The following is a 26,408-nucleotide window of genomic DNA, read 5'->3' on the forward strand; positions in this document are numbered from 1 at the left end:
ACAATGAAGTTGCAAAAGGGAGAGGAGAAAAATCTGCTTTCTCTTCTGTCCCCTCCAAGTTGGGTGGGAACAGAAACAATGCTTTTAATCTCTGCATTGCAGAATGGAGGAAAGAAGGAGCTAATTTCTCTTCCCTCCCTTCCAAGCTGGGTAGGGACAGCTTTTAATCTTTGCATTGCAAAAGGCAGAGAGAGTGCTTGTTTCTCTTCCTTCCCTTCAGGTTGGGAAGAGAGATGCGGTGCGTTTTTATCTCTGCTCTGGCTGTGGAGAGCTGTTTTTATATCTCACCATGAGGGCTTCAGAGGAGATAGAATAAAGGAAATGCCAATTCCAGTTCAAAGAGAGGGACACAGAATTGCACTTACGCCTTCCTTTAAGAAGAAGGAAAGTCTCTTCAGAAGGAGGAAATTTAGTGCAAAGAAACAGAAGAAGCTTCTTAAACATAGTAAAGGGAGCCAGTGAGGTGTAGTGGCTTGAGTGTTGGATTAGGATCTGGGAGGCCTAGGTCTAAATCCCCACTCTGCCAAGAAAGCTTGTTGGGAGACCCTGGAGACACACTCTCAGCCTAACCTACCTTACAGGGTTGTTGTGAATAGAAAATGGCGGAGACGAGAACAATGGAAGCTGCTTTGAGGAGAAAGACCACAAATAAATGAAGTAAATCAATAAACGGACCCTTCGCTGCCATTTCCCCATATCAGTGCCCAAAGAAGCTTTGTGCCCCATCCCCCTGATTCAAAGCACACGTTTGTTCATTGAAATGCACCCTCCAAATCATTACTCTGGGCAGTTTTTATTGGTGTTTCATAACAATTCACTTTTCAGATTCTTTGTATTTATTGTTGTTCGGAAACTAGGTTGATTATTGCATCAATCCTTCTGTTAAGCACTGTATTTTGTTACTTATTACTTAGTGCTTTTTTTGGTCAGAGATCCTGTCTGATCAGAGAAAGCATTAAAGCAGCAATCTATACAGAATCTGGAATGGTAGAAAAGTTGCTCTGATTTCTCTGGGAGCCACAGGAGGGTGACAGTGAGCCACTAACCTTTTATGACAGGCTGAATAACAGCATGCTGAATGAATAGAGATAAAGTTGCAGATTTTTACGTGCTTCTGGTAATTCCTTTTGAGCAGCAGACGTGATGACAGAAAAGTAGAAGGGGGCAGAAAGTTTAAGACAGCTCAGGTTTCCTTACTCTGGTGAAAACATAGTTTCATTGTAAGTTTCCATAAGTCAAATTTTTTTATTACGACTACGACTACTACTACCTTATGTTATCACAGCCGCCAGATGTTTGGGCTGGAATTTTTGGTCCATCACTGACTCATATTTTATTGAAGAATCTAGGGGTCAGTGAGGTATCGCCTTAGTATTTGGCATGTTTCAAGTAGGACTGTGTGCAAACATCTGACCTAATGAAGCTACAACAGAGTGCTGGCTGGAAAAAAATCCATATCTCTTTTTAAAATATCACTTCTCACCTTTTCCCCAAGGATTTCAGGCTCTTTATGGCTTTCTGCCCCTAATTTTATCTTTACAGTGTCCCTAAGAGAGAAGTTAGGTGAGAGAGACAGATCCAAGGTCAACAAGTGAGCTTCCATGGCAGTGTGGCAATTTGCACCCAGGTTTCCCTTGTTCAAGTCTGACACAGTGCCCTCTGTTACACTAGAGCATGGGTTCCCAACCCTGTTGAAATTGTGGGCACATTTGAAATTTTGACAGCATGTAGTACAAACCATAACAAAATGGCTACCATGGGGTGGGACCAGTCTCAAAATGGCTGCCATGTGAGTCTCAAAATGTTGCCAGTCTCAAAATGTTGCAAGATTCCACAAAATGTTAGAAGTTCCAACTGAAGCATCTTCATATGATGGAGGCAGCTATTTCTGAATGGGGGCTCTCTGCAGAGACAAAAGAGATGCATCAAGGGTTATTCTGAAACAGCTTCTACTCCAGTGAGGTGGGGAGATGATAGGGTAGGCTGTTTGCTTTGATGGTTGGATCTTTGCTTTGGGGAAAGAGCTAGCAGCCCCAAGAAACATTTTGAAAGGTGCCGTGACACCCAAGGGCACCACATTGATGATAACTTCACTAGAGTGTTTCCTACCAGCCAGATCCAATCCAACAGCATCTGCCGGGTTAAAAAAGAAGAAACACTCAGATCCGAGCCATGTGGAGTCAAAGGATTGAGAGTCCAAGAGATTGGCGTCGAAGCCTTTGGATCCGAAACATTTGGATCTGAAGCTGTTGGATCCAAGAATGGGTGAAGCCAAGAGTCTGACTCCGAGGACCTCGGAACCAAGGGCCGTGGATCCAAAAACCCTGGATCCGAGGAGTGTGGATCATCCCTCGGAGCCACTGGATTTGCGCAGCCCCCAGCAAAAGGCTAAATGTAAGACAAAGCATCTGGAGGCTGCTCCTGAGGTTAGACCTCGGACCCCGTCCTTATCGAGGTCTCCATCTTACCACTCCTTGGCAGAGGATGGTGAATTGCGGGAGGAACTTGACCCAGAGTACTCCTGGCATTCTGATGCTGAGGATCGTCAGCACTTTTCTTGGCACCGTAAATCGACATGGTCTCGTTCCATGCCGACTGGCTATAGGTTGGATCTCGGCAAACCTTATCGCGCACATTCAGTAGCCTCAAGGTTCGAAGCCTTTGAGGAGCATAGAGGATCAAAATCACCTTATGAGGTCCCTGAATCAGCCATGTCCTATAGGCTCTCAGAGGGCAGAGACCACAGCTCTAGCCCAGTGTTGGACCCTTCACCGGATAAAGCGGTCATGGGAGCCGGTTTCTCCTAATGAGGACTACTGGCTATATATGGAGCAGATGCTACGGATGGCCCAGTCCTTGGAAATAGAAGTATCAGCTGTGGATCCTAAGCCTAAGGACAAGATCCTACAGCATCTTTATTCAGGAAATCCATCTAATGTCGCATTTCCCAATTTTGAAGGCTTGGCGGAGCTAGTTAACACCATTTGTGAAAAACTGACCTTGGCCCACCCAACGCCCAGGAAGTTGGAAGGTCTCTACAAGACCAGGGAGGATGTTTGTGCCTTCTTGTTCAGCCACCCTCTTCCCTTGTGCCTGGTAATGGAGGAGATGCAGGCATGTCTGAGATAGGGCACGCATACGACACCTGCTGACAAGGAAAGCTGGAAACTTGACGCCTTAGGGAAAAAGTTGTGTGCTTTAGCAGCCCTGAACGTGAAGATTGCGAACTACATTGCTATAATGGGAGCCTACCAAATTTTCCTATGGAACCATCTGGCATCATTCATCAAAAAGCTCCCGGAAGACCAAAAAATCTTTGCCAAGGTTATACAGGAAAAGGCCTTGAAGCTGTCTAAACAGCAAATTAATGCGGGGCGTAATTCCATTGACACTTATGCCAGGGCTCTAGCAGCCTCTGTGGTACTAAGGAGGCATGCATGACTCCGAACTATGATCTTGCTCCTGGAAACGAGGAGTAAAATTGAAGATCTTCTTTTCAAGGGAACAACAATATTTCCGGCCAAGACCGACGACTACCTTTCCCAAAAGCAAAAGGGTTGTCAGATGGCCTGTTCATACGGTGCGATTCCCAAACAACCAACGACTCAATGGTACCCATACCGTCAGCAACAACTTTATAGAGGGAAGCCCTATTGCTACCATCCGTATCCTCAATATACTCACAGACAGCACCAGCCTCAGCAGGGGCAATATCAAAGGAAGCGACAGGGCCAACAACCGGCACCTAATAAGGAAGTGCAAGGGCAGAATCAATTTTGACTAGAACTGGACCAGTCTGTTATGTTTGGAAACAGACTGGCATTGTTTTCTTTGGCTTGGGAATAAATCGCCTCTGATAGTTGGGTGTTAACAAACTGTTAAATTTGGTTATAAAACTGAATTTTCTTGTTACCCGACTCAGGCACCTGTAACAAACTGGGTCTATTTGTTACTTTTAAGAAACCATCTCTTTCTCCTTCCAGGAGGGTTCAGTTTATAGGTGCTGTATTGGATAGCATTGAGAACGGGTTTTCTCTCTCAGGAACGGGCTGACAGAATCCGCAAGATGGTGAACCAGTTTTGCCACCGCCAGTTCCAATCTGCCATGAATATCCAAACCTTGCTAGGTTTGATAGCGGGTACCACATCTGTCACCCCCTTGGCCAGGTTGCACACGTGCTGGTTACAGTTGTGGTTTCTATCTGTACATGATTTCCACCTGTTAAAGAGAGACTGCCTCAATAGTCACTCCAATTAGTACTAGCTGAGTTAATGCGGGCCCCTTTCGAACCCCTGGCTAGTTATAGCCTGTTACTGTTGTCACTGAAGGTCGCATTTCTAGTAGCCATCACTTCTGGTAGGCAGGTAAGTGAATTAGCACCATTATGCTTTAACCCGCCCTTTTTGAAAATCCATAAAGGGAAGGTAGTCTTGAGACTGGACCTTAAGTTTAGGTAGCGAAGGTAGTGAGTCAAATGCATTTGGCACAAGATACTGTACTCCCAGTATTCTTCCCTAATCCTTCCTCTGACTCGGAAAGGACATTACACTCCTTAGATGTTCAGCAGCGTTTAGGAAGGATAACCATTTATTTGCGTGTTATGCTGGGCCCAAAAAAGGACGTAAAGCCACTGCTCAGTTGATAGCGCGATGGGTAACTCTCCAGAATAGGAACTATCTTGCGGGGTTCTGCAGGACGCAATCTTATCTCCCATGTTATTCAACCTCTACGTAAAGCCTTTAGGAGAACTCATTCGCAGCCATGGAGTGGGATGTCACCAATATGCAGACGACACCCAACTCTGTATCTCGCTATCCAGGTCCCCACAGGATGCAATAGAAACCTTAGATTGCTGCCTGACAGCCATGGAAAAATGGCTGAAAAACAACAAATTGAAATTGAACCCAGACAAGACTGAAGCGATGCTTGTTAGGAAGGCAGAGATCCTGAAAGACATTGTACTCCCCACTTTCGATGGAGTTCATCTGACCCTTGCAGACTCAGTTAAGAGGCTAGGAGTTAACCTGGATCCAGCGCTACTACTAGAAAAACAAGTTAAGGCAGATGCAAAAAATGCTTCCTACAACCTCACTCTAGCCTGGAAGATGGCTTCTTACTTTGTCATGGCCGACCTGGCCACCTGGATCCATGCTATGGTAACATCAAGGCTTGACTAGTGTAATGCACTATACATTGGTCTCCCATCTAAGTTAACTAGGAGGCTCCGGTTAGTGCAAAATGCTGCAGCTCGACTGTTAGCAGGAGCAAGAAGGAGCAGGAGCATCACTCCCATCCTACAGTCCATTGGCTACCCATCAGTTACTGTGCTCAGTTCAAGGTATTGATTATTACATACAAAGCTCTTCATGGCCTTGACCCAACATACCTATGGGACTGCCTCCCTCCCTATGCCCCTCCACGGCAGCTTCGCTCATCTGAACGGGGTCTCTTGCAGGTGCCAGGCTGCACATGGGTGAAATCAACAGCAGCCCGTACACGAGCTTTCTCTGTGGTGGCTCCTACCCTGTGGCACGACTTGCCCATTCTCCTGGCTTTCTGCTAATGATGCAAAACTGAATTATTCAAAAACGCTTTTTACTCAAATAGGAGGGCTGTATTGTAGGGATGGGGACTCAGATGCTTCGCTAATGAGTTAGGAACTGTAGACTTCACCGCTATGTTGCCTTACATAATAATAATAATAACATTCAATTTATATACCGCCCTTCAGGACAACTTAATGCCCACTCAGAGCGGTTTACAAAGTATGTTATTATTACCCCACAACAAACACCCTATGAGGTGGGTGGGGCTGAGAGCTCCAGAGAACTGTGACTCGCCCAAGGTCACCCAGCTGGCCTCAAGTGGAGGAGTGGGGAATAAAACCCGGCTCTCCAGATTAGAGTCCCGCGCTCTTAACCACTACACCAAACTGGCTCAAACATATTATCGTTGCTTTAAATATGTACTCCTATGTACTACCTGTGCTTTATGTTTGCTTTATGTTGTCTAATGTCAGTCCTAGAAGTGATTATGTTCTGTTTCAATATTTTCTTCTACTTTGTATTGGATTCTTGCTAATGCTATGTCTTTTTAAACTTGTATCTATTTACCCTATGGCATTGCCATGTGGCAAATGAGGTTCAATGTAGCCAAGTGCAAAGTAATGCACATTGGAACCAAAAATCCAAAATATAAATACAAGTTGATGGGGTCTGAACTGGCGGAGACTGACCAAGAGAGAGATCTTGGAGTCATGATAGATAACTCACTAAAAACGTCAGCACAGTGTGTGACTGCCATAAAAAAAGCTAATGCTATGCTAGGGGTTATTGGGAAAGGGATTGAAAACAAATCAGCTGGTATCATAATGCCTCTGTATAAATCGATGGTGAGGCCTCATTTGGAGTACTGTGTACAGTTCTGGTCGCCACACCTTAAAAAAGATATCATAGCACTGGAAAAAGTACAGAGAAGGGCAACTAAAATGATTAAAGGGTTGGAACACTTTCCCTATGAGGAAAGATTGAGGCGCTTGGGGCTCTTTAGCCTGGAGAAAAGACGACTGAGGGGAGACATGATAGAGGTTTACAAGATAATGCACGGGTTAGAGAAGGTAGAGAAAGATGTGTTTTTCTCCCTTTCTCACAATACAAGAACTCGTGGGCACTCTATGAAATTATTGAGCAGTTGGGTTAGAACAGATAGAAGAAAATACTACTTTACACAAAGGGTGACAAACACATGGAATTCGTTGCCACAGGAGGTGGTGGCAGCTACAAGCATTGCCAGCTTCAAGAGGGGACTGGACAAATATATGGAGCAGAGGTCCATCAGTGGCTATTAGCCACAGGAGATAGATGGTATTCTCTTTGTGGGGAGGTGGTGCTCTGTTGTCTTGGTGCTGGAAGGAAGGCAGTGGGAGGGCATCTGGTGTCCTGGCCTCACTGACAGTCCTTTAGATGGCACTGGATTTCTAGCCACTGTGTGTGACAGAATGTTGGACTGGATGGGCCACTGGCCTGATCCAACATGGCTTTGCTTATGTTCTTATGTTCTTATGTTCTTATTGTTTATGGAAATGTACTTGATACTCTGTGGAAATGTACTTGATACGGATTGTACTAATCTCATACTGTGTAATCCACCTTGAGTCTCAGTGAGAAAGGCGGACTATAAACAAACAAACAAACAAACAAATAACGTCAACTATCAGTGTTACCTCATGGTTAATTAGCCAGTTTTGTGTAGTGGTTAAGAGCGCGGGACTCTAATATGGAGAACTGGAATTGATTCCCCACTCCTCCACTTGAAGCCAGCTGGGTGACCTTGGGCTAGTCACAGCTTCTAGGAGCTCTCTCAGCCCCACCCACCCACCCCACCCACCTCTTGTGGGGAAAATAATGATAAACCTTGTAAACCACTCTGAGTGGGACGTTTTGCTATTGACTTGCATATTCTGCAGGATCAGAACCTAAAATTGCAACCGTACAGTAAAGATCCTTGAAGATGTGCTTGCTCCCAGCTGTTTTACATACATACAGATACATATTACAAATTATCTCCCCCTATATTTCTGAAAACAGTTCGTTTGTATGTATATTACCACTCTTTCTTGAACAGCAAATATGGGGTCTTCTTGAACATCTCTGCATTCTGGACAGGATTTTTTTTTATCAAAGATTAAAAGAGAAAGAAGTATCATTAATCGCAGTGTTATCATAAAGATAATCTGAGAAAATGTTAACTTTAACCCAAGGGAGCAGTTCAGATAATTTCATAGAATCTATTTCATTACTTTGAGCAAGGGTCAAATCTAGGAGCATCTTAAAGACTAACTAGATTTCCAGATGTCTGACAGAGGTCGCTCTGACCCTTCAGAGGTCATGCCCTGGAAAACTAGTTGGTCTTTAAGGCGTTGCTGGACCTGAATCTTGTTTTCTGACTACAGACCAACCTGGCCCCCCACCTGAGATGATCATTATTTTGAGGAACACACTCAAGGACCACCCCTCCTTACTCTGGTGGTTAAGTCACAATTCCGACCGTGAGTTCTGTCATCTTGTTAATTTTAAGTTTCAGTTTGCTCAGCCCCATCCTATCCGTCTTTGATCCCATTCAACAGTTCAGTATTCCCACCACCTCCCTCGGATCAGATGGAAATGAGAGAGGGATCTTGGTGTCACCTGCATATTGATGACAGTGAAGCCAAAATGTCCAGATAATTTCTGTAGCCGTTTCATGTAGATGTTAAACTGCATAGGAAAGAGGGAGGAACAGACCTGCCGTGTAACAGGGCAGCCCAGCCCCAGTCCGGCTTGTCAGCCCAGAAAGATCCCATGGTATCAAAAGATCCAGAAGAGTTAGCTGTGTTAGTCTGTAGTTGCAAAATAGTAAAGAGTCCAGTAGCACCTTTAAGACTAACCAACTTTACTGTAGTGTAAGCTTTCGAGAACCACAGCTCTCTTCTTCAGATGCATCTGCATCTGGTGAAGAGAGCTGTGGTTCTCGAAAGCTTATGCTACACATTAGTTGGTTAGTCTTAATAGTATCAAAAGCCACTGAGAGGTCCAGAGAGATGCCCTTCACCTCCCATCTGTCTTCCACTGTAGGTCGTCCTCTAGAGCAGGGGTGGGCAATTGTTTTGGCTCGGGGGCCACTTTGTGGGAGCAGAGGTTAGCAGAGGGCCGCACCTTTTAAAATGATTGCATTCATTAGTTAACTTTGCATTTCAGAAAAGGTATAAATTGTATCATAAAAATCAATAAATATAAATTAAATAAAATAGTGGTAGTTTTATTCAATTTATTTATTGTGCTAATTTCATATCATCTATAGCTGCAAGCACATTTAATTTTAGAAGGAAATCTCGGTTCAAGGCGGATTTTTCTGACTGTCTTGGCAGGCCACAAAAAACTCTGTAGCGGGGCCGCTTGTGGCCCGTGGGCCGCAATTTGCCCACCCCTGCTCTAGAGTGACCAGGGTAGTCTCTGCCTCATCCTGAGTCAACACATAATAGACTTTTTAACTTGTGTGTATTTGTTGCTGCCCGAGCTACAGCACCAATCTTTGTCCTTCTCTGGAATGTTGCTATGTAATGTTGTTATCTGTCCTTTGGGCCAAGGAATACAAATGCAGTCATATTTTTTTCCCTGATGAAAACTTACAGATAGGACTCTTTTTTTTTTTTGCCTCAACAGATAACCATCCAACGAGACAGTGGCTTGGATGTTAGTTCTCCAAAGCATGGGAAGATAGATCCAGACAATACTCCTCATGTTGGTGGAAACACCTGGGCTGGTGGGACAGGTAAAGGATCGCGATATGCCTCTGTCCATAAATGGTATCTCAGAGGCCACCTTAGAATTGCCACGAGAGACAGAGTTCACGGGGATGCCGCGTTCTGTTGAATATGTCCCGTGTTGTCCTCCGTGTTGAGCTCAAGGCGTCCTCCTCCCTCCTCCAGCCACCTGGAACTATCCTCCCCAGTTTGGGCTGCTCATTCTCTCGGGGCTGCCATGACAACAGGACGCTGGATTTGTTGCTTGTGATCATGTGATCTTTTAACAGCGCCATTTCCCCCCTCTACATTTAACATTTGTAAATAACTTAATTCTTCAAAATAAATAAGACTGCTTCTGAGCATATTGTCTTCCTAGCTGCATTAAAAGTTGTTGTTTTCTTATTAATCAAAATGGCACTTCCAAGTGGCTAAAAGGCCATGTCTCCGTCAGCTGCCAGATTTCTACATAGCCTCCAACTGTCCATGTTTGGATGCAAGCTGAACTAAGATTTTAAGTGCATTTACAATGCAACCCTAAGCAGAGTTACTCCAGTCTAAGCCCATTGAAATCTTAGTAAATGAGTTTGTGGATGAGTCTGTAAGACAGCTCTTCTATCCACTACATGTCATACCCAATGTGATTTTTGATGCAAAGGTGCTCAAGTGTCTTTACTGAATTAGATGTTTCCTTGTGGGTGGATGGATGTGCCATCAAGTCGAAACTGACTTGCAGTGACCTCAGCAAGGGGCTTTCAAGGGAAGCGAAAGTCTCTTTACTGATTATACTTACAGATCTGTTGATTACATCTTGTCCAAAAAAGAGACGCGGCTTCAAGAGAGCTTGTTGCAAGGAATGCCTGTGCGGTCTAGTTAGAATCAATAGATCGAGACACATTTTAGCCCCTCCCACCAAAACCAGGGCCATTCATGCATCCTTTTCTCCAAATAAAAAATGTAACCATAGTGTACCACGAATAGCAAACCACTTTGGGGATGTTGTTACTAGAGCAAATTCCTCCAGAAGATTAGCCTAGGGGTAAGATGCCTGGCTGTACTTCAGAAGCAGAGAAAAGAGAAGTGGCTCAACTGGCAGTTATCATACACCTTAGTTGGCTTCCAGGTATCTTTGATACCAGATAGTCCACGTGTACAGACCCTATATTCTTAAACTCAAATGAAAACTCTGTTTTTTTCCTGATTTTCTTCCAGGTGGGAGAGACACTGCTGGCCTGGGGGGCAAAGGGGGACCATACCGGCTGGATGCTGGTCACAAGGTGTACCAAGTATCACAGGCCGAGAAAGATGCTGTGCCTGAAGAGGTGAAAAGAGCGGCCAGAGAGATGGGTGAAAAGGCTTTCAAGCAGAGGTTAATAGTCATCTGTTCTGTATTTTACTTCTTGGAATGGACACATTTGGGGGAATGAAATTCCATGTTCACCTTTTGTCCTTTAAGGTACGACATTGCAGGATGGCTTCATTCAGCCACAAAAGGCATAAAAGCTAATCTCCAAAAGAATAGGAAGAGGGTTGCTGAAACGGAAATCCTGTGAGAATGACCACTCTCATCAACAGCCTGTTTAAACTGTCAAGGATTCTGCACTATGTAGTTTGTCTGTCTGGTACCACCAAGCACATGGATGGAATCTTTTGAGCTGAGATCAATGCCTCTTTTTCATTCTCTTCCAGGCTAAAGGAGATCCGGATGAGTGAATATGATGCATCTACATATGAGAGGTTCTCTGGAGCCGTTCGACGGCAAGTGCACTTGCTCCGGGTCATCCTGGATAGTCTACAGGTAATGCTTGGCTTTGGAAAAAGATAAAACTTTTCATTCTCCCTTACCTAGTCAGCGTTCACATCCACCACTGCGAGGAGGAGCTCTTGTTGAGACCCCATTACTGCGGCAGTCTCTCCCCCACCAGGGGTGAGCTGTTCTGGGCACTGCACTTGCATGTTCTAGTGCCACCTTGTGTTTTATTAAGGACTAGATCTTAGATTCATATGCATTCCCAGATGATTGCAATACCAAGTCATGCTTTGCATGTGTTGAATGGCCAGCTGGCTGTGGTGTAATACAGCCTCCTCAAATGCTCCACTTTCCAGTGGATTCTGCTCAAATATTTGGCTGCTGGTAAAGAAATCTTCACCAGAATACAATCAGCTATAGAGAAATCAGATGAAATATAAAGGGGGGCTTTATGAAGTTTCCCCATTCAACGTTGTTCCTAGATTTTGTTAATCTTGTTTCTGGAACTGCATCAATTTGTTAGAAAATTTCCATTCTTCTATTTTTGATTTCTAGGCTTAGCACATGGACAGTCTTTGCAGCATTTTGTTCATATCCCTTTTCCCTTCATAAATTATTGATGCTCACGTGCGCTTTGATTAAATTATAATAAAAAAGAAATCCTGATGAAATTGGGCATTTAAGACAGGATTTGTTTTGCGTATTTGCTGGGCCCCCCTTCTGCAGCCAGTAAGAAACACATGGATGGAACACCGCCTGCACATCCTGCCGTTCCAGAACGAATGACAGAAATCATTCAAATGAAACTGGAAGGTGGGTAGGTGCCGCCAGAATGTAGTTTCCAGAAACTTGGAAGCCACAGCAAATAATTGGATAGGGCATGGTAAGGAAGGGAGGCATTGTAAATATAAAGTAATACTTTTTTTGGTAAAAATTTAACTTTCTTTTACTGCTTGGTGACATAAAATGTATAAATATAATTTATAATTTAATAAATATATAAAACTGTATTAGTTGGTGTGTTTATGGAACATGGTAGTTTTCTCAAGCAAAATTGGTACTATTCCACTATTCAAGAGAGAGCAGCAAACTGCTCAACCCTCAGCTGCTTTAGCAAACGGATCTGAATTTTTACCATTTGAGGGGTTGGAAAATAGAATCAGAAACAGAAACTCCACCTTTCCCCTTTGCCTCCCCCCCTTCCTAAACATCTTTGTCCTCTGCCTCCTCCACCCTTCTTGGCATGGTTGGCTTTGATTTCAACTTGGATTTGAATTTCAGTTCCTACTTCACAAGATGTATCTCAACTAGACATGGGCACGAAACAGGAAAAGCCCGAAACGAGAGTTTTGTGTTTCGTCACGATGAACGAATCGTGAATTACAAAACTTCAAGAAATTGCCATATTTGCTGAAATGATTTGTTAGTTTCGTGATTCGTCAGAACCCAGGGCATTTCAACGGTCCCCTTCATATCCCGAGATGCCAAACTCGCAGGGAGACTTCAGCAGGCTCTCCTCCACCCACCCTCCCAGTTTGCAATACGTTGATCAGGAAGGTCAGTGGAAAGGGAAGTGCTGCCAGAGTGCATGACTGAAATGGAGATTAGGAGTTGCTGGATCAGAGGAGGATGAAGGACCAGCCATGGTGGAGCTGGGCCGGGAAGACGGAGTGAGGGATGGGGTGGGGTGGAGGAAAAAAGGCACCCTCACCCAAAGACCTTCCCACAGCAAGGCCAAGAGCTGGAAATAAGAGTATTCTTTCAGTTTCTTTAAAGCAGCAGCAGCCAAAAGCACAATCCCAAATCCTTCCATACACTCTCCCATTCCAATCCCAGCAACAGGTCCTCCTCCCTGTCCCTCTGTCTGCTGGGACTGAAACACGAGGCAGAGAGAGGTGCCTTTTATAAAAAACGCTGACAGAGCAGAACAGGTGGTCTGTGGTTGGCTGACAGACCTGCCTAATAAGATTTGGAGGAGTGAGATTGGTGTGCCCATGCTACAGAAGGCCCCACCTCCTTGGTTGCTTAGGGGATTGACCCCCAGCTCCTGGCTGTACAGGGCAGAATGGAAGCTCTCCAGATGGCTAGGAGAGCTGCCAATCAAGGGTAAGTGGGCTATGATTGGGGTATCCAATGGCAACAAAAGGTCTGGACCCATTGTTGTCTAGGGAATCAATGGATCAGCGCCAGCCTCTCTGCAATTATGAATCATTCACAAAGCTGAAACACGCCCAAAAGAAGTGAATTTCATGATAACCGTGGCCCCACAAAACGTTTCGTGACACACGAAATGACCCGTTTCATGATGAAATTTGCTTTGTATTTCGATTCGTGCCCATGTCTAATCTCAACTGTGACCTCACTGAAGCAGTTGATCAATGATGTCATGCTAAAACTTCAACAGGGCACCAGTCTGTTCCGGTTTTGCTGAGAGGAATAAACCCCAAATGAGTGCACAGATTTGAGAAGAAATTTAAGTTCACACAGTATGAACTGAGTTCCTTTTCTCAAAATCCCAGTTGCTGAAACTGTGTAGAGGCTAGACAGGCCGGCTGCACATTCTGAATCATAGCAGTCTTCCCAAAATGTTGATAGAGTAGAAATCAGAGCTTTCAGCTGTTTTTAAGTACACAAAAACAAATTATCATTATCATCATCATTTGACATGTAAGGGAATCTTCCATTTTTAATAGTCCAAATGTTCTACTTGTATTGATGATAAAAATCTGATTAAATAGTTGTGTATAACAGGTGCTTTAGTATTGTTATATACCTGTTAGCATAGCGGTATTGTGGTAATGGCATAGGTATTGTTACCTATTGACATAGTGTATTTTAAGTGTTCCTGCTTAAAATTCCAATTTCTTGGATGAAGGAAAGACTCAAAGCATAATAGCCTACACAGGACTGATAAGAGGGCGAGCATATTCAAGGGCCTAAACTGTGGTGGGAAGGCCTTACTTTGCTAGGGACGAGCATTGTGCCCAGTCAAGAGTGTCAGAGTCCCTGAAGAGACCTAATCCATGTTTGCTGTGAGGCCAGTAAGCACCCTTTATCAGTAGAGGAAGTACATCATTTTCCCGCAGGGTACTAACAAGAGTTTGTTTTTAGTTCAAGGAAAAAGTGCAGTGTGCTCCATTTCCAGAGATTATGTTGTCTTCCAGGGAAAAGTATAGCAGGACCGTCTGACCAACGACCCAGACATTCTCTGCTGCCTGTAACATGACACAAAAGGGAAGAGTAGCTTTAACATGAGAATTAAACAGCATGTTCACCTGATATATCGGGGAAACATAATATTATTTTAGTCTGTGTCTGGGCTAACCATTCAGAAGGTGGAAGAGGGATAATAAGCACACGCTCAGGGGCTCTGGTTGCCCTTATGGAGGCTGTAAGGTGGGATACAAATTTTGTAAAATAAAAATAAACTCTTGTTGCCATCTTTTGCCTTGTGAAGAGTGACAAATCACCCATCTCCCAAAGGACAGCTGAGCCCAGAGATCCGGGCTTTTCTCATGAGCCATCTATGCTGCGATGGTGTGAACTGAGCATCAGGTCTGGGAACCAACCCCGTGCATTTGCCTGGGATTGGCTTGCTCTCTTCCTAACCTATTTCACAGGGGAGTTGTGAGGACGAAGCTGGTGGGAGGGAACATGTGATGTCCTGAGTTCCTAGAAAGAAGAGTGGAACGAGTGATGCTAGGAGTAATCATAAAAAGATGCCCTCGGCAAGCTTCAGTCGTTGCAGTTGGAGAACAGAATATGAGCGACAGGAATGAACATGACGGCCCTTTCAGGTGTCTTTCACTCCTCCAAAAACAAGCAAAACTTCCCCTTGCACCTGCTGGTTAGATGAACTACACCCAGCCAGCTCCTCCCCACCAACCCTGGTCCATTTGTACTCATGACTTGAACAGTCATTCAAAGGAAAAGATACGGTAGACTACAACATAGAAATAGACGGCTCTTCTGAAGAAGGTTGCTATGCTATCATTACACATTTTGGAAACATGGAGAGCAAGAATTCTCCTTACAGACATAGTAAGATCTCTTCTGCTTTGTGTGGGAGGCTGATATATCCCTCATGAAAAGGAAAAGCTTATCTGATACCAACTGCCTTGTTAACTGTCTGGAAGACAGTAGGTTTAACAGCTCCCTTTTCCCTCCTTGTATAGGAAACCGGAAAGCGCTTGGCCTCTGTGTTTTATCTAAGGCCGAATGCAAAGGCATGACAGATGTTTAGAGCATATCTTCTAGACAACGTCCTTGATGCCCCTAGACAAGTATTTACTTCCTTGTCTATATTTGAAAGTATTGCTGAAATAACATGGTCATAGATCAAGAGGAGTTAGCCATGTTAGTCTGTAGTTGCAAAATAGTAAAGAGTCCAGTAGCACCTTTAAGACTAACCAACTTTATTGTAGCATAAGCTTTCAAGAACTACAGCTCTCTTCATCAGATACATCGTCAGAAGATTCATCTGATGAAGAGAGCTGTGGTTCTCGAAAGCTTGTGCTACAATAAAGTTGGTTAGTCTTAAAGGTGCTACTGGACTCTTTACTATTTTGAAATAGCATGGCTTCTCAAAGGGAACCTGGACAACTAGTGTTCTGCTTTTAATAAAAAGCAAGCATTTCATGGTTTATATTTAAAACTGCATATTTGCAAAGATCTGAATGCTGAAAAAGAATTATTCATATAATTTGCTATGCTATCTCCTTCTTCATACAGAAGACATTTGCTTTATGTAGTTAGGCCAAGCTCGTTACAGATTTTGCATAAAGAACTTTAAGAACTCTTTTCCTTAAATAGCTGAAAGCAGGGCATAATTCTTAGTGAAGGATGTGCTTTTTCTTTTGCAGGCCAAGGGGAAGGAAAGACAGTGGTTAAGACACCAGGCAGTTGGAGAACTAGATGATACCAAAATAATTGATAGTTTGACGGGTGAAAAAGCCATCTACAAGCGACGTGGAGAACTTGACCCGCAAGTGAGTTGACTGTATGGTATCTTCACACCAGCTCTTTCCCTGTCCTCACAGTTTGCTTGGCATTTTCCCAGTTGGGTGCAATCTTGGCCTCTGCACTGCTCTCTCTCATTCCATATTATTCATGCTTTGTAAGCCAATGTACTTGATACTTGGATCATGCAGAGACTGTTGGAGCTCCTCCAGTGCATGACTCTTCCTGTGCCTTGGCTGAAACATGTCGTGCACCACACTGGAGAACATGGTGCAGAATTTCCACGCCTTCACTCCCACTTCTGGGGGGGCTCTGCAGCTGTGTCTCTGTGTCATACTCCAGAAAGTCATCTCTGTATGTTGTGGTCATTTTTGGAACCATTACTCATGCACAGACATGACCCGTATGATGGGCATTCTAGCTCTGAAAGAGTGGCGTCTCCAAACAGGCCCTTGAAGGAAAAGCTGTCCTCAGCCAGGTATTTGTAGAACGAGTCCTCTGGTTTTATGTTTTCTGGACTCAGACTACGCAAGAATGATATGTAAGCCTCACAATGGCAAAACCTATCTTCTGTCCCTGCAGAGTTTTGTTAACAGCAACTCATTTTACTTGAGAGAAGCTTAATGGAGTGCCATTCTCTAGTTGTGCTCTCTAGATTTTGGGTTGTATCAATAGAAATATAGTGTCCAGGTCATGCAAAGTGATGGTGTTTTGCAATCTTCTAAGCATGGAGCAGGGGCTCCTGGGGCTGTGGGGAGGGGAGGTATTTTCCCCAGGTGTCAGGTGCTCAGCATCACCTGTCATACCCAGCAACACCCTGCTGTCTTAATTGTGGTCTAATGCTTCATGTTATGCAAATGTTACTCATCTTGTCTTTCGAACCAGCTTTGTGAAAATATGCAAGGGAGGCGTTTGTTCCTGCTGTTATCTCTATGAGCCTCTGAACTGCACCAGGGCCTCTCTCCTTAGGCTGGGAAGAGGTGCCTGCCCAGATGCCACAACCTTGAAAATCCCACACATCAGTTCTGCTGTTTTCCTGCTCGGATGTTTTCCCTCTGAGCTGACTGTTAGACTGGAGGCGCAGGGGGAGGATCTTAGAATTTGCCCACGCTCTAGAAACCCATATATGTTTGATGCTTGCATGTGAATGTCATTCCTGGCAAAGATGGAGTAAGATCATAATGCAAGCAGCTTTTCAATAAAGTTCTTTTACTACAGTGAAGACTTTTGAGAGTTGCTTGGCAGATCCTTACACCATCTTCTGGGCATGGAGCAAGGGTCACTAGGGGGTGTGTGTGGGGGGAGGTATTTGTGAATTTCCTACATTGTGCAGAGGGTTGGACTAGATGAACCTGGAGTTCCCTTCCAACCCTATGATTCTAGAGGGAAATATGTCATCCCTAACAAAGGTAAAGAACTGGAAAGTGTGTCTGGTTGTGCAAAGCATGTCTGCTGCATTGGGAACAGAGCAAAACATAGGGAGCTAGTACCATAAAACAAACATTTTAAATACTTTCATCTATTTGCCAAACTGTCCATGAGTAGTAACTTAGTATTCATAATCAGGAACGTGTCATAAAATACCTTTCTTAATCCAGCAAACATGCCAGAAAGTGTTAAAACAGATGCTTCATTTTTAAACGGCTGACTTTCTGGTCAGAGTGTAAGGGTACCTGGAATCCTGTTTCAAACCCCCTTAAAGCCTTTGGTCTTAGTAGAGAATCTTTGCACTGCTGTGCTGCCTTATTCCCATAATGTGCGTTAAAGAATTTTCCTTATTGCTTTTGGAATACATTCCAGCTCTTTGATCCATTTCATTAAACCAACCCGCAGAAGTGTAGCTCCTATTAGTCATATGGGGAATATTGCTTGGATATTATGTCTAGACTGAGAAACAGAAATGTTTCTTCCCTGAAGATCTGGTGAAGCGGGTACTGGAGTGTGATCTGATACTTTAGCAGGAAAGGTGTTAGAATATCTTGATTAGGGCCTGTAAAGAAACGCCCCCCCCCCCCCCGGCTTGGTCAAAAGAGTTGGCCTTGCTTGGCAAGGGCCTGGTGCTTTATGGGTAAGCGTTGCCAGGGAGAATGATTCCCCCTTGCACTCGCCCCGGTGCTGCTAGTGCTGTTACTGGAGTCTCCAAGATTAGGGAGGCAAAACCAAAATATCCAAGCTAATTAGACCTGTCTGGTCCAGCTTTGGTGCTCGTGGGAGACGGAACATGTTCATCAGACTGGGATTGGGTGTAAATGCAGAACGCCAACCTCACAGGTCTTTGCAAGACACTGATGGGCTGGTGGGATCCACCCAAGTTTCTAGGCAGTTGGGCATAAATTGGAAAAGTCTGTTATGGGTTTTGCTCTTAGCAGCTGCTTTTAGTCATGGCGTTTGGCCTAAGCTCCTAGTTGATGACCTTTAGCCCCTGCCTTTGTTCTGTGGGTTCTCTCTGAGGCCCTGTGGGATTACGACTTTGCTTTTTTGCATTGGACTCAGAAACTTGTTGCTGACTAAGAATGCTGTTTTACCTCTGCAAGTTACCATCATGACTTAGATTGTTATGTATAGTGTTAGGTCTGGTTAAATATTTATTGTTTTAGCTATCCTTTTATACACTTTCCAAAATACAACCTCTTATGCACATTTATAATAAAATATTATTTATGACTCTACAATCTTTCTTTGATCCCTGGCAGTCTTTAAAACCTGTGTGCTGACTCTTGCATAAAGTCCGGTAAAGCCAGGGGCTTGTTTCCCCCTGCCTTTGCGCCAGGACTTAGTTGGGGGGAATGGTGGCAGCCTGCTACTCCCCCACTGTGCTCTGGAGTGCTCAGCAAGGATTGGGACCCCTAGATTGCTAGGGGGGGTGGTCTCTTTTTTCTTTGTTTTATCTACAGGACCAGCTAAAAGGCACAAGCTAGTGTGGCTGCTTTTCAGTTTCATAGAACTTCTCAGCTTTGACCTCCCCAAAAAGAGAAAAATTGGAGGGGGGGCATTTCAGATCAAGAGGGCAATGCCCGTGCCTTGCCTGCACAGTGTTAGCATCAGCGGGTGGTTTCAGGGGAGGCGGCTGTTTTGGGCTGCTGTAGAACTGCAGGATTTGAGTCCAGCAGCACCTTGGAGGCCAAGAAGATTTGGCTCCTGAGCTCCTACCCGGAAAATCTGGTTGGTCTCTAAGGTGCCCCTGGACTCAAATCCTGCAGTTCTATCAGCAGGTGCTGATTTGGTCTAGAAATTGGTTTTAAATCTATCTAACGAAATCTGTCTTTTGCTGAGTGCTTTATTTATTTGTTTAATTTTAAACATTTTTATGGCTCAGAGTGGCTAACGAAGAAAAAAAGTCAAATGGTGCAAAGGGAAGAGTCTTTAATGTTTATATAACCCCACTCAGAGTGACTGACAGCACGAGTTAAAACAGCAATCACGAGTCACAAAACAATATTAACTATCCTGCTTAGAAAGCATATTAAACCATCACCCCCTTCCCAACCATACAAGATTAACTGCTCAGATGCACACCCACAGTGCCCAGGTGCCAAGGCTTGCGGTCCTGGTCAGAGGGTGTGACTCCGTGCCTCCTTTTGCTTAAAGTGTCTCTTTCCCATTTGTGAGCCTGACTTGCCCATCTTTTTCTTGAAGCTTGGGAGCCCTCAACAGAAGCCCAAACGCCTCCGCCTGGTCATGGATGTCTCTGGCAGCATGTATCACTTCAATGGAGTCGACGGGCGGCTGGAACGTTCCATGGAAGCTGCCTGCATGGTGATGGAAGCATTCGAGAATTACGAGAACAAGTTTAAGGTGATTTGTACATCTGGCCAGAATTTCACGACTCTGAGTACATGTTGCATGGGAGAAAGTGGAAGGATGCTTTAGCAGAGTATAACCAGGTTCTTTGCAAGCACACAGAGAAACAGATTCTCCAACATTCTGAAACTAATTTTCTGCCAACAGTTAGAATTGCTATAGATGAGTAGACTGCATTTTACCTTGTTTAGGCCTTTATTTGTTAAATACATTTGTGCTTCACAGCTTTTAACCCATACAAGTTCTCAAGAAATTATAGTAGTGTAAAAGATTCTGAATGTTAGGAGAGAGTTAAGTAACATTAGACCTGGAAGTAAGGTCATCTAGTCCACCCCCTGCACAATGCAGGAAATTCACAGCTCTCTCCCCCCCCCCAGGGACCCCTGCTCTGAGCCCAGAGGAAGACAAAAAAAACCTCCAGGATCCCTGGCCAATCTGGCCTGGAGAAAAATTCCTTACTGACCCCAAAGTTGCGATCAGCATTACCCTAGGCGTATAAGAAAGGGCCAAGAGAGCCAAGCACCGGCTCATCCCTTCCTGCCCTCCTTCTCGCGATCTTCCTAATTTCATACTGAAATCCTAAATTCATGCTGAATTCATACTGAAATTCTAAGTTTCTAAATTCATACTGAAATCAGTGGGCTTAGACTGGAATAACTCTGTTTAGGATTGCATTGATAATTGCTCAGACCACGTTGCCGAATCTTTTTGCCATCTCTGTCATGCCTCTACACTTTCTCCCGCCTGGTCTGATAACTTTGCCATACTCCAGTCATGTACCTCGGTCTCTCTCTGCTTGCCATCTTCTAAACTACTTCACGCATCTTCATCTACATCCTTGCTGATTTTGTAAGAAAAATTAGAGAATTCTCTCTCCTTGCTTGGCAAATGTTAATTCTCCTCATGATATACATTTTCATGGGCTGGATCACATATCTAGTTGCAACTGATGCCTAGAAACCACGCTAACAACACAGCCTTCCTTTTAGTTGTCATGCTGACATTTTGTAGTGCACAAAATAAAAATAGTGGGTGAAAAACGGCACACGTGCCGCATTCATAGGAGTGGGGATGTTTGGAAGATTTCACGAGTGGCAACGAATGAGTCTCTCTGCTCCTTGGTGTTGGACTCTTCCTTGGGAATCCTCCATAATTTAAATTCTAATTTGTTGAAGGTAAGGCGCGACTTCTCTGAGAAACAGCTGGAGACATTGATTCTGCTTCTATCGATTCCAGCCTGATGAACAGTCCAAAATCTGTATGAGAAATAATTCTCTCTCCTATTTTCCCATGTCCCATGAGACATAATTGGTTTCAGGGGTACACTTCACTCCTATATTAATGGTATTTTGAGAAACGGGAAGAAAGGCAGTCAGAGATGGGATACCCCTCCTTAGCAAAAGAGGGCCCTACCCCCTCGCTCCTTAGCAAAAGAGGGCCCTACCCCCTCGCTCCTTAGCAAAAGAGGGCCCTACCCCCTCGCTCCTTAGCAAAAGAGGGCCCTACCCCCTCGCTCCTTAGCAAAAGAGGGCCCTACCCCCTCGCTCCTTAGCAAAAGAGGGCCCTACCCCCTCGCTCCTTAGCAAAAGAGGGCCCTACCCCCTCCCTCCTTAGCAAAAGAGGGCCCTACCCCCTCGCTCCTTAGCAAAAGAGGGCCCTACCCCCTCCCTCCTTAGCAAAAGAGGGCCCTACCCCCTCGCTCCTTAGCAAAAGAGGGCCCTACCCCCTCGCTCCTTAGCAAAAGAGGGCCCTACCCCCTCGCTCCTTAGCAAAAGAGGGCCCTACCCCCTCGCTCCTTAGCAAAAGAGGGCCCTACCCCCTCGCTCCTTAGCAAAAGAGGGCCCTACCCCCTCCCTCCTTAGCAAAAGAGGGCCCTACCCCCTCCCTCCTTAGCAAAAGAGGGCCCTACCCCCTCGCTCCTTAGCAAAAGAGGGCCCTACCCCCTCCCTCCTTAGCAAAAGAGGGCCCTACCCCCTCGCTCCTTAGCAAAAGAGGGCCCTACCCCCTCGCTCCTTAGCAAAAGAGGGCCCTACCCCCTCGCTCCTTAGCAAAAGAGGGCCCTACCCCCTCGCTCCTTAGCAAAAGAGGGCCCTACCCCCCTCGCTCCTTAGCAAAAGAGGGCCCTACCCCCTCGCTCCTTAGCAAAAGAGGGCCCTACCCCCTCGCTCCTTAGCAAAAGAGGGCCCTACCCCCTCGCTCCTTAGCAAAAGAGGGCCCTACCCCCTCGCTCCTTAGCAAAAGAGGGCCCTACCCCCTCGCTCCTTAGCAAAAGAGGGCCCTACCCCCTCGCTCCTTAGCAAAAGAGGGCCCTACCCCCTCGCTCCTTAGCAAAAGAGGGCCCTACCCCCTCGCTCCTTAGCAAAAGAGGGCCCTACCCCCCTCGCTCCTTAGCAAAAGAGGGCCCTACCCCCTCGCTCCTTAGCAAAAGAGGGCCCTACCCCCTCGCTCCTTAGCAAAAGAGGGCCCTACCCCCTCGCTCCTTAGCAAAAGAGGGCCCTACCCCCTCGCTCCTTAGCAAAAGAGGGCCCTACCCTGGGCAGCCATTAAAAAAAGACAACGTCAGACGAGCTGTCCAGTATTTTTAAATGTAAATGTCTTTTTTTAAAAAGCCAGTTATGATTTAAGATCTACATAAAGGTAAAATGTGCCAATGGTGACCCCTCATGCAGTTTTCAAGGTGAGAAATGAACCGAGGTGGTTTGCCGCTGCCTCCCTCTGCAGAGCAACTCCAGTCTTCATTGGTGGTCTCCCGTCCAAATACCAGCCATGGCCAACCCTGCTTAGTTTCTGAGCTATGCCAAGATCAGGCTGCTAAGATGTACGTGGTTAAGCTTTAGAGGATTTAGCCATGTTAATCTGTAGTTGCAAAATATTAAAGAGTCCAGCATGAGCTCATGCTACAAGAAAGTGGGTTAGTCTTAAAGGTGCTACTGGACTCTACTATTTTGTAGTTAAGCCTTTTTGGAAGGGGAGTTTTGGGCTCAGAAATGGGCAGCGGGAAAACAGTGGCCCAGGATTTGTGCCCCTGCCATTATCTTGTACTCTTCCTCATTATGGTTGATTAAAGAGCTTTGCACAAATCTTTCCCTTGCAGTATGACATCACTGGCCATTCTGGAGATGGTTTCAACATTGCTTTGGTCAATAGCGAAAAAGTCCCAAAGAACAATAAGGAAAGATTAGAAGTTTTGAAGGTAAATGACCATGGTTTGATGCCTTGATGCTTGAAAATACTTTTCAGTGGTGGCTTATATTCAGGACAGGGAATAAACTAGAAAAGGAGTGTAAATGTGTGTGAAAATGCAGTCTGATTTATAAAAAATAACTTTTGGCACTTCCGAATATGAGCCAATATATTGTTTCTTTCCTTCCGCGTGGTCCTCCTGAAATATTCTGTTTCCTGTCCCAATACAGGTATTGAACGAGCACAGCAAAGCCAGGGAGGCATTTACTTTTTAGTATGGTTCAAGCCAGGGTAGATCCAGTGGTCTCTGTAGAGCCACAAGTCCTGCAGCAGACGCATGGGACTTTCTCCAGGTTGCAGTTCATGGGCCATATCACAGTTTATTTTTAAAACTGAGGTTAGAACAATAGTTCAGCACTGATGCTTTAATGTTTTGGTAAAAGCCCATTGTCCATAGTGGCCGATTCCGCACACATTGGATAATGCACTTTCAATGCACTTTATCAATCATTTGAGGTGGATTTTTTGTTCCGCATACACAAAAAATCAGTTCCAAATGATCTATAAAGAGGATTGGAAGTGCATTATCCAATGTGTGCGGAATCACTGAGTAATTCATTTTCACACTTGCTCTCAGAATATGTTCTCTGAATTATCATTATCTGTAGTTACAATTCATAAGAACAGCCATGCTCTTATTTCTTAATGTAGTAGGACTTTTCAGTCCAGTGTTGGAAAACATTTTCTCCCTTGTACATTTCAGTGTATTGTTATTGATGAGACTGACTTGTTAGCTGTTGGGGGAAACAGTGGGCTGAGCATGTGGAGTACGAATGCTTGAAACGGCAACAAGTGGGCCATGGTGTCAGTTCAGCACCTCTTGCATTGGCTGACCTCCTTGTATGTGTTCCTCTCCCTCCAAGATCATGCACGCCCATGCCCAGTTCTGTATGAGCGGAGACCATACCCTAGAAGGCACGGAGCATGCGATCCGGGAGATAGCCAAGGAGGAGGCCGACGAATACTTTGTCATCGTCTTAAGCGACGCCAACCTGGAGCGGTATGGAATTCCTCCAGCAAGGCTTGCCCAGGCCTTGACCATCAACCCTCAAGTGAATGCCTTCACTATATTTATTGGGTCCTTGGGGAACCAAGCAGGCAGGTCAGTAAAGAAGCTCGCCATGCAGGGGAAAGGGTGTGTGTGTGTGTGCATGTGCGTCCACTCACACTTTTTGCGTAAGATTTTCCATCTCGCTTTGTGTTTTGCATGATGTATTGGTCCTCTAATATGCTCTGCAGAATTTTGCTCACCAAAGCACGTTCCTCTGGTAAAAGCATAACCAGCCCACAAGAGGTCCGTTCACCTAAGTTCTGTGTACACTGGGGGGAGTGTCTCCTTATTTGGAAGCTCTGTGTGGCTGCCTGTGATAGCTGTCTTCAATATTGAAGGGTCGGACCGGAACCAACTGGTTAAAATTAAATCCAAAGAGTTTTTGGCTGAACATTGCAAAGAACTTCCTGACAGTTAGAGCGGCCCCTCCATGGAACAGGCTTCCTCGGGAGGTGGTGGGCTGTCCCTTCTTTGGAGGTTTTTAAGCAGAGGCTCGAGGGGCACCTGGCAGCTATGATGATTCCATGGCTCAGTATGAATGTATGTAGATTGGGAAAGGGGGGCATGAAAGGATGGGCTGGCCTGGGGCTCTGTGGCCCCTTCTTCCGTTCCCAGGGTAATGCCGATCACCACTTTGGGGTCAGGAAGGAATTTTCCTCCAGGCCAGATTGGCCGGGGATCCTGGAGGTCTTTTGCCTTCCGTAAGGCATTGAGCAGGGAGTGTGGAATAGCTGTGAATTTCCTGCATTGTGCAGGGGGTTGGACTCAATGATCCTTGGGGCACTTCCAGCTCTGTGGTTTTACACAGGTATCGCACCCTTCCTTCAAGGAGCTCAGGGCAGCCTGTGTGGTTCTCCCCTCCCCACAGACCTCCTGTGCAGAGGAAGGTTGCTGGCAGATTCACACTGCCTCTGTGTGTTGCAAAGCTCAGTGCAGTGGGAGAGACCCTCCTCTAAGTTGTTGGGCACTCACAGAGGCCTTAGGGGAGGGGAAGTGTCAGTGGCAGCCAGTGAGCCAAGCCAACATGTGTGATGTGTTTGAAAGAAAAAGAATGACTTTACAATGCATTGTTTATGTTGATGTCTCCAAAGACTTCTCTAGTGACACAGAAATGCAACTTCAGCCCAAGTCATACAGACCAACACGAATGATCTACTTGGAATCATTGTGGCCCCCAGGGGTCATTTTGTAGAAAAAGAGCTGGAGGAACTCATTAGCATAACTCATTAGCATATGCCACACCTCTTGCCATCACAGGAAGTGTGTCATTAGTATAACTGATTTGCATATGCCACACCCCCTGACATCACCTATTCTGGCTGTTTTGGACCTAATTCTGGCCTTTCATTGTCGAAATTGGACCCAAAATGGCAAAAAGGGGCTGAAAAGGGGCCCAAAATGGTCAGGATCAGGCCACTGATGAGCGGGAGATTGATCCACCACTCATCAGAGGCCCAATCCAGGCCGTTTCAGCCCCAATCCAGGCTGAAACGGACCCAAAATGGCCGAGAGTCAGGTGGGTGGGGCCACCTGACATGTGACCTCTTTGGCGAACTGCCAGAACTGTGTTCCTGTGTGTTCCCCCTCAAAATGAGCCCTGGTGACCCCCATAGTACAAAGCAGAGCAGAACAAAATACATTTGATCACATTGCTGTGTGTAGCAGCAGCCCTACATTTTAAGCAAATATCCATCCCATCCCATCCTCTTGAGGCAAACATGGCAGTCCGTAGAGCGTCGTTGGTCATGGGGCTGCCAAACTGCCTTTACAGTGACTGTCCCTCCCGTCTTTGTGCATCTATAAAATGTAAAATGCTCAGTTCAGATTGGGCCCATGTAGGAAAGGCATAGAGCATTTTACACATCAGTGCCTGCCAGGAAAAATGATAATAGTGTGACAAAAGAACTCTCAAAAGAAAGGGCTTGTGTTAAGCAAGACCTTCCCCCTGGTTGGGCCCAAGGAAGGATTCCTGAGCCCTTCTGTTCGCCTTCGAAAGGAAAGCTGCCCTGTCTTGAGAGGTTTGAACGTCTCCCCAGCTTGTTATCAGGGGTGTGATTTGCAGTCGTCATGTTCTCCGTTTTCTTTTCCTGGTCTTTAGATTGCAGAGGACGCTGCCGGCAGGACGGGCTTTTATTGCCATGGACACTAAAGAAATACCGCAGATTCTGCAGCAGATTTTCACTTCTACCATGCTGTCAAGCTCCTAGAAATAACTGGACAGTTGAGTACGGGAAGCAGCTCTGAAGGATCAGGAAGATGGTCTTATGATAGGACAATCATGTAATGATGTTTTATATAGAAATAAATATTGCATTTGAATGAA

At 45.3% G+C, this 26,408-nt stretch overlaps 1 protein-coding gene across 1 annotated transcript in view; it reads left to right on the top strand.

Annotated features, from left to right (window-relative positions):
* VWA8 (von Willebrand factor A domain containing 8) overlaps nt 1-26,408 on the top strand; it is a 154,089-nt gene extending 127,681 nt beyond the window's left edge. Inside the window, exons 38-45 of the mRNA XM_054975104.1 lie at nt 9,202-9,310; nt 10,494-10,650; nt 10,971-11,079; nt 15,894-16,019; nt 19,627-19,785; nt 22,886-22,984; nt 23,898-24,136; nt 26,184-26,408. Coding sequence (XP_054831079.1) covers nt 9,202-9,310; nt 10,494-10,650; nt 10,971-11,079; nt 15,894-16,019; nt 19,627-19,785; nt 22,886-22,984; nt 23,898-24,136; nt 26,184-26,292 — 1,107 coding nt within the window. The 3' untranslated portion in view covers nt 26,293-26,408. The remainder of the gene's footprint in view (nt 1-9,201; nt 9,311-10,493; nt 10,651-10,970; nt 11,080-15,893; nt 16,020-19,626; nt 19,786-22,885; nt 22,985-23,897; nt 24,137-26,183) is intronic.

Source organism: Eublepharis macularius, chromosome 3 (assembly GCF_028583425.1).
Source record: "Eublepharis macularius isolate TG4126 chromosome 3, MPM_Emac_v1.0, whole genome shotgun sequence".
In the NCBI taxonomy this organism is placed as follows: Eukaryota; Metazoa; Chordata; class Lepidosauria; order Squamata; family Eublepharidae; genus Eublepharis; species Eublepharis macularius.